Source organism: Cryptomeria japonica, chromosome 3 (genome assembly GCF_030272615.1).
Source record: "Cryptomeria japonica chromosome 3, Sugi_1.0, whole genome shotgun sequence".
NCBI classification, from domain to species: Eukaryota; Viridiplantae; Streptophyta; class Pinopsida; order Cupressales; family Cupressaceae; genus Cryptomeria; species Cryptomeria japonica.
The window spans coordinates 219,355,781-219,364,926 of record NC_081407.1 but is presented as its reverse complement, the minus strand read 5'-3'; the positions used below and the strand labels follow the sequence as shown (position 1 = coordinate 219,364,926).

The following is a 9,146-nucleotide window of genomic DNA, read 5'->3' as shown; positions in this document are numbered from 1 at the left end:
CCTATTCAACCTTTACGTCGTCGTCACATGCACATGCAACGCACGTGGACATGCGGGTCCCACCAAATACCTACGAATCCCACGGCCACCACGTACCATTATTTTCTCTTGGATTGAATCAAAATAACACACATTGAATGAGAAATTAACGTCAAAACTACATAAATTTAATTTATATTTCTTAGACATCCATCAAAAAAATCTCAAATTTTTTGCTTTAACATAAATTTCATTTGTATTTAATCTACACATGAATCAACAAATCCCACATTTTGCTTACTATAAATTCCCTTTTTGCAGACATTGGTTAAGGAGATCTGAAGTCATGCAGCCATTCTGTGGAGTAGAGTGTGAAATTTTGGATGATAGTGCAGTGGAGAGAAGAGAGAAGAAAAGGCGGCTAAGTTTGGAGCAGGTGAAATGCCTGGAAAAAAGCTTTGAGATGGAGAGAAAACTTGAGGCAGAGAGGAAGAATCAGCTTGCTTTTGAAGTAGGGCTCAGTCCTAGGCAAGTTGCAGTGTGGTATCAGAACAGGCGTTCCAGATGGAAGGCCCAGCAATTGGAAAAGGACTATCATCTTCTTAAGCAAAGATATGATGCACTGGTTTCTGAGAAAGACAAGTTAGAATCTGAGGTCATTTTTCTTTCTATTCCTTCAACTTACAAGTTAAAAGTAGTGTAGGGAATTGTTGGTATATATGGGTTTACAGTGTTTAATTTGTAGCAGAGGGTGTTTTTTTAATTCTAAGTGTGTAGATTTAACTCTTTTTTTTTTTCTTTACGATGGATTACTGAGCATGATTCAAGAAGAATATTATTTGTCATAAATATATGCAATAGAATTCAAATACGTTCTCTATAACTACATAGAATGTAGAAAATTCGTATCTAATGATGTAGTGCTATCCAAGGATGAAAGTTAAAATCTGGTGTCATTTTTCTTTTATATCCCTTTTTATTTCACGCATGTATTCTTTCAATTTAGAAGTTAAAATTAGTGTATGGGAAATGTTGGTATAAATGGGTTTAAAGTGTTTATTTAGTAAGAGAGAGTGATTGAGTATAATTCAAGAGGGAATATTATTTGATGTAAAAATATACATTTTGAATTCAAATACATTTTCTACTGATTTCATAGAGTATGGAAAATTCATGTCTAATATATATTTTTTATATGTTGTTTCTATTTTAAAATTGGGTTGTGTTTCTATAATGAAAGTTTCTAGTGAACTAGATTGTCTGGATTAATTTGAGTATTTTAAAGCATTTAATGTATAAATATCAGAACTACGTTTATCATATAAAATAATTAAACCAGGTTGCAACCTATCAATTTCAATTTTGGCATGGACAACATACTCTAAGCTTTGACAAGTGCTTAAGTGGCTCAGCTGAAATCACTCTAAGCTTAGAGTGATGTTTAAACTTGCTTTCTATTTCGACAAAATTATTTTATCAAATACATTTATCCATAACTTTTGATCAGTATTATTTTTTGATTCAAGTGTGTGTAGATTTAATTCTCTTTTTCCTTATGATGGTTCATTGAGTGTGTTTCAATAGGGAATATTATTTGATATAAATATATACAGTTGGATCCAAAACCGCTCTTTACAAGTGACTCGTCTGAAATTATTCTAGTTTAAAGTATGTTGTTTAAGCTTAGAATGTACTATTTAAACTTGTCTTCGATTTTCACATAAACAATCTAATCAAATACATTGATAAATGCCTTTTGATCGGTATTATTTTAATTAAGATTTAAAATTACAACATATAGATGACTTAAAGATTATAATATTGCACTGATAAATAAAATAAATAAGTAAACGTAGTAGTATTATATGTTTGTTTTGTTGGTGCACACAAGCTCATAGTTTTGGACTTTAACATTAGCTATGAAAAGATCGGTAACTCCCAATATAATTTGTTCCTTTCTTCTGGGTGAGTAATTTTATTTTATATTTGTGGGAAACAGTACTTTAATGGTTGCAGGATCCATAAATCCAATGTATAAAAGACATACATTCAAAACGCTAGAAAATATTATACATGCTTATAAATTTGAAGAAAGTTTGATAGGCTACATTTGATTTAAAATCTTACCACGTAGAAACGTCATATAGAATAATGAAATATTATACTTTACAAACAAATTTATCTTCTCTACGTAGTTTCCTAGTAGAAAATTTTATTTGTGGACAAAAAAGTGAAGAAGGATAATGATATGGTGGCCCCTGTGCAGGTAAGGAGGCTAACAAATGAGTTTCAACGCATCAAAGACAGACTGGATGAGGATGAGCATTCAAAATATAATAAGCAGATTGATGTTATTGATGATGTGGCTATTATGTCAGACGAGTTATATGATGATCTTATGGTGTTAGATGATTACCCTGCATCACAAACTGTCTCTAAATTTGACTAGTGTGATTAAGGGATGAAATTCTTTCAAGTCTAATGTTTGGAGTAGAAATGCTTTGAACAATAAGCATAGCAATTGCACAGTATACCAAATAAATTGTAATGCCAAATACTGTGTTGTGTTGATTGAGAGGAGTCTGCATTACAATTATTCGTTCTTATAAATATCATATGATATGTAGAAGTTCATTAATTATCATTTTTATTACGTGACAATTAGAAGAGTTCCTAGAAATTTGATTATTTTATGATAGATAATAAGATAATGGTGGTGGTATTGAATTATAATTGTTTGACTATTTGTCTAATCAAATTCATTATATTCTATTAAATGTAGAAGTTCATTAATTATCTTTATTGGAAAAAAAATTCAGATTTGATTATTTTATATTAGAGATAGAAAATAAGATAATTGCAGTCATATTGAATATAATTTTTTGCTTTCATAAATATCATATGATATGTAGGAGAGATTTTTGAGATTTGATTATTTTATGTAAGGGGCAGACAATAGGATAATGGGGGGCATATTGAATTATAATTGTTTGATTATTTGTCTAATGGAATTCAATATATTTTGTTACATGTAGAAGTTCATTAATTATATTTGTTTGAGTATTTTTTTAGATTTGAATATTGTATATAAAGTGTAAACAAATAATAATATATGAAGTGTTTTTGTTGGGTGGTCAACAAAATTCTTCTCATAAAACGGGGCATTAAAGATATAATCAATACTTTCACAGAGAATATGATGTCGAATAAAACTATCTCCTGAACGTGACTCAAAAATTAACAGAAGATGTCAGGGTTATGACAACAAAGCATGAAGCTAAAATTGTCAATCTGGAGAAGGGGATGGACGAATTAAAGTGCAAACTCAGGGGTTTGGTGGATATTAGCAAAGAGGCTATGAACAACAGTGCAGAAGGTCTTAGGAAATTCGATGAGAAAATTTCTATTCAGAGAGCCCAGCCGCTCAACAGTATACCACCCTCAGCTGCCAAGTTGAAAAAGAAGAATTTGGATATAAATCCATAGGGAGCGGATATGCAGGTGTCATTTGGACCTTCTACCAGGACAAGAAGCGGGAATTAGCAGAAAAGCGCCACGAGGTTCATCATGGAGAAGCTCAAAGAAATAAACAAGAATATAATTTAAAAAAAAATCTAAGCTCATGAAAGCTCTTGGTTAGTCTTGTGTTTGTTTTTTGGTAGTTTTTCCCAGGTTTCTTGGTTTTTTTAGTTGGTTTTGTGAGGTGTTTCCCCTTTTTCTGTTGCCATTTAGTTGTTGATATTGTTTTGATCTACTACTGGTTCGTTATCCTTTTTGGATTTGGGTTTCATATCCTTATAAAACCCATTTTATCTTAATCAAAAACAATAATTGCAATTATATCAAGAATTATAGTTCTTTTATTCTAAATGAAATTACTTTATTTAATGATAAAATAATTAATAATTTTATTATTTTTATTAAAAATAATAATTATCAAATTTTATTAGACAAAATTTATTTTTGTTTATAACTGAAATGATTTTGTAGTAAAGCTATTTCCAAAGACATTTATGATTCTAGCAACATAAATAAAATAGTTTTACTGCAACTTATCTAGAGAAAATAATAAGCCTAAAACTTTAAGAATAGGAATTTGTTTATTATTAGACTCTTATTTGATGTGTGGGGCTTGTTTTTATAGACTGTTCATCATAAAGTTTAGGTTGGTGTTCATACATGTGATTAGACTTAAATTTTCTAATTTGAATTTTCGTTAACCACTATCATCAATTTCACTTTATGTGCCCACATTCACCCACTTAAGTGTAATAAAGCACACCTTGTTTTTTATTCTCAATTTTCAAAAGAAAACAGATTTGTCCACCCATGTCAACCTATAAGGGTATCATGGGTCATCTTCCTATCGGAAGAGCTTCCTAAGTCAACTTCTTATAATAGGGTATTCTTATGAGTGTAAGTTTTTTTCAACTATGTTGAACTAGGACTTGAAATTAGTAGCACTCAATGATTATTGTGAAAACTTTGAACTGTTGAATATTTATTACTCACAATGCTCATTTAAAATTAAACATATCAAGAGGAATTTCATCTAGTATTGTAGTACTAATTAGCTTTATAGGCATGTATGCAAAATGTGGAACTATAAGCAAATAACCTTTTTTTAAATACTTGATGTAATCAAAAGAAAAAAATACTTTATTGATTTTTTTCTTTTATGTTATTTAATAGAATTTAAGAAATGACAGATATATGTAAAATATATATTTCTTGCATGAAGATGTTTACGTTGTTTTTGTGTTGCAAAAAAAAGTTGGCATAAGCAAACAGAATTAACAAGTTAACCACCAAAACTCAAATCTAATTGGTAAAATCTGCAATTTAACGATGAAAATAGAAATGAAATCAACAAAGCAATAAAAAATAATCAAATAAACTCAAACTCCCTTGTTGATTCAATTGTTGGCTTCCATTGCTCTTCTCAATCTTCTAGTTGAATAGCTCTCTTGAAAACTTGCATTAAGACACAAAGATTTCAAAGATAGTGGTTGATGAAAATAGAAGAATGATGCTAAATTTATAGAAATTGAAGAGAACTTCATTGATAGGTGGAACTGAAGTGAGCTAAAAAGTTGATTAATACTTAGAGAGGTGATTGAGGAAGTTAACTGAATTAATTGAATTAATTAATTAGTCAGAAAAGGTGGAACTCAGGGGTGAGTGTTAGTTAGAAATTAGCATGTGATGTAGGAATTCATCATGAAAATTGCATTTAATTAAATTTAGATTTAAAATTGATTTTCAAAATTATCTAATAACATGCACATGAAGCAAAATTAGAATTTTTGTACTAAGAGAAAGTTTAATTTAAATGAATTTGATAAATTTATTTTAATTTGGAAGACATAGTTAGTTAATTAAATAATTTAAAGAAATTCTTTAATTAGGAGAAAATAGAAATTGAATTCAATTAAATAATAAAAGATTATTTAATTAAAGTTGTAAAATCAAAATTAATTAAATAATAAAATTATTTAATTAATTTAAAGAAGAGGAGGTTGCATGATGAAATGATTGGAGGAAAACTGGAAGAAAATGAATAATTAGAAATGATGAAATATGCTGATTAAATTAGTTTAGAAGAATAAAAATTTGATTAATTAAATAATTAAAAAATTATTTAATTAATAAAGAGGAATAATTAGCGTGTTAATAATGCGACATTTTTAGGTGTTTAGATTTGCCCCTCTTTGAGACAATGTTGGAACAATGTTGTTTCAAAGAAAATAAAAAAATTTCTTGTCCTGGTGGCAGTAGGGTGGAATTATGCCCCCTCAGAAAATTGGTCGAAAAAATTTCAAAATTGAGACCAATTTAACGATATTGTACTCATGTGTGATAATTTCAAATTTTGCAAATTTTCGAGCTCGTTTGACTGTCCTACAAGGGTTTCAAATTTCAGGGGAACCGCGATCGTTTTGGAGGGAAGACCCTAATTTTTGGCTATAAATAGGAATTTCTAGGTTCATTTGGCTCATTTGTATTCATTGAGTTCAAAGCATCTAGGGCAACTTTAGAGCATTTTGTGAGCATTCTGAGCATGATAATAGGGATTGAAGCACAACATCACCTATCAAAGCAAGTCAGATCATATCAACGTCCATCTGGCACAGGTGGCATGGTAAGTATTTTGAAAATTTGGTCAAATTTTGCCTATTTTCAAAGTGTTTACAGAGGTTTCCAAAATCTCATTTGTTAACCATTCCGTATTCATACTTCAGCTTTTTTACATGCATAGTTTCTTTTTCGCAAAGGTTATTTTATGTCCCGTGTGTTTATTGTTTCACATAGGGCTTAAGTTTGTCGCATTAGATTGATAAGTTTCTCATAAGTGCTTAGTGTTTCACATAAGTTATAACAATTTCACATGTGTGCTAACAATATTGCATGTGTTGATTTATTTTCACATTTGTAGTAACTTTTTTGCATTGGTTGTTTTGGTAAAGATTTTCATAATTTTGCACAAGATTCATGCCATATTATGCCATTTTGATTGATGCTCTGATTTTTCATTGCACGAGTTCTTTGAGGTGCTTGGTACTCATCAGAATAGGCCTAGTGGTTTGTCATTGCACGATCAATTAACTGTTGATGATATAGCTCTATTTTGCCAAGTTGGACTGTACCACATATTATATCTCCACGAGGTTACGACCAATAGGGGTCTGATTACTACTCTGATCAAGAGGTGGCACTCAGATGCATATACTTTGCATTTGTTGATGGGTGAGGCCTTGGTGATATTGGAGGATGTGTGGAGGGTTCTGCACATACCTATTCATGGAGAGCGGGTAGTGTATGATCACAGGATAGGTATTGTCGTTCTATGCATGTTTTATGAGTGTGGTGAGTAGGACCTAGGCATTGAGGGGTTATATGAGATTGGATGGGATCACCTAAGTCGAGAGTATAATAATCTGATGATAGTCATGTGTAGTCTTATTGTTGGGTTATTGGTTCTCAATTGGATATGTCATGGCTTTCATGTAGGCTGGGGAAGGGTACTTGCAGGTATGATCAAGGAGAGGCGAGTTTATGCTTGCGATCCCTATGTGTTGGCTAAGCTAAGCTAGAGGACCTATCTATATGATAAGATGTAGTATAGATTGGAGATCTACAAGTGGTGAGGACCAATATTTAAAGCCTACAGGATGCTTTAGCCACGGAGCAACGGCATAGGAGAGAGGATTGAGCTCGATTTAGATATGATCAAGAGTCATGGATGCAAGAGCGTGATGTGTTGCTAGCAGAGAGGGATAATTTTCATATAGCCCAAGATTTAGTAGTTTTAAAGGGAGACCTCCTTAGCAGTGAGCGTGATAAAGTTATTTGACAAGCGTAGTTGGTTTTTGATGCATATGATCAACATTTTGCTTCTAGTTCTGATATATGCACACAAGCAGATCATCTTTTCCATAATGTCTTAGGACACAATATGACCCTTAATGACACCTTAGGGGTCATATGGTGTTCCAAGGGGTCATATGATGTCGTATGACCCCTTAGGACACAATATGACCACTGAGCACACCATACGACCCCTAATGATACCATATGGTGTCTTAAGGGCTCATATGGTGTCCTAATGGGTCATATGACACCATATGACCCCTTAGGACATAATATGACCCCTAACGACACCTAAGGAGTCATATGGTGTTGTTAGGGGTCTTATGGTGTCCTAAAGGGTCATAGGACACCATATGACCCCTTACAAAACCATAGGAACCCTAAGGACACCATATGGTGTCCTAAGAGCTCATATGGTGTCCTAAGGGGTCATAGGACAACATATGACCCCTTAGGACACCATACAACCACTAACAACACCTAAGGTGCCATATGGTTTTGTTAGAGGTCGTATGGTGTCCTAAGGGGTCATAGGATACCATATGATCCCTTAGGACACCATACGACCTGTAACAACACTGTATGGTGTCCTAAGGTCTCATATGGTATCCTAAGGGGTCATAGGACACCATATGACCCCTTAGGATACAATATGACACCTGGCAACACCTAAGGGGTCATATGGTGTTGTTAGGGGTCATATGATGTCCTAAGGAGTCATAGGACACCATATAACCCCTAACAACACCATATGGTAACCTAAGGGCTCATATGGTGTCCTGAGGGGCCATAGGACACCATACAACCCCTAATGACACCTAAGGTGTCATATGGTGTCGTTAGGGGTCGTATGGTGTCCTAAGAGGTCATAGGACACCATATGACCCCTAACGACACTATATGGTGTCCTAAGGGCTCATATGGTGTCTTAAAGGGTCATAAGACACCATATGCCCCTTTAGAATACAATATGACCCCTAACGACACTTAAGGGGTCTATGGTGTTGTTAGGGCTCTTATGGTGTCCTAAGGAGTCATAGGACACCATATGACCCCTTAGGACAACATACAACCCCTGACAACACCTAAGGACTCATATGGTGTCGTTAGGGGTCGTATGGTGTCCTAAGGGGTCATAGAACACCATATGACCCCTTAGGACACCATCCAACCCCTAACAACACCTAAGGTGTCATATGGTGTCATTAGCGGTCGTATGGTGTCCTAAGGAGTCATAGGACACCATACAACCCCTAACGAGATCATATGGTGTCCTAAGGGCTCATATGGTGCCCTAAGGGGTCATAGGACACAATATGATCCCTTAGGACACAATACAACCCCTAACAACACCTAAGGGGTCATATGGTGTCGTTAGGGGTTGTATGGTGTCATTAGGGGTCATATGGTGTCGTTAGGGGTTGTATGGTGTCATTAGGGGTCATATGGTGTCGTTAGGGGTCGTATGGTGTCCTAAGGGGTCATAGGACACCATATGACCCCTTAGGACACCATATGACCCTTAAGGACACCTAAGGTGTCATATGGTGTCATTAGGGTCCTATGGTGCCCTAAGGGGTCATAAGACACCATAGGACACCTTAGGACACCATAATACCCCTAAGGACACCTAAAGGGTCATATGGTGTCGTTAGGTGTCGTATGGTGTCCTAAGGGATCATATGACCCCTTAGGACACCATAATACCCCTAAGGACACCTAAAGTGTCATATGGTGTCGTTAGGGGTTGTATGGTGTCCTAAGGGATCATAGGACACCATATGACCCCTTAGGAC

At 34.0% G+C, this 9,146-nt stretch overlaps 1 protein-coding gene across 1 annotated transcript; it reads left to right on the top strand.

The window, feature by feature from the left end:
- Positions 1 to 325: 325 nt before the first annotated feature.
- On the top strand, positions 326 to 2,428 carry LOC131075997 (homeobox-leucine zipper protein ATHB-6-like). The gene is made up of 2 exons (XM_058013008.1): positions 326 to 634; positions 2,246 to 2,428. The coding sequence occupies exons 1-2, from the start codon at positions 326 to 328 to the stop codon at positions 2,426 to 2,428; spliced, it is 492 nt and encodes a 163-aa protein (XP_057868991.1).
- Positions 2,429 to 9,146: the final 6,718 nt, after the last annotated feature.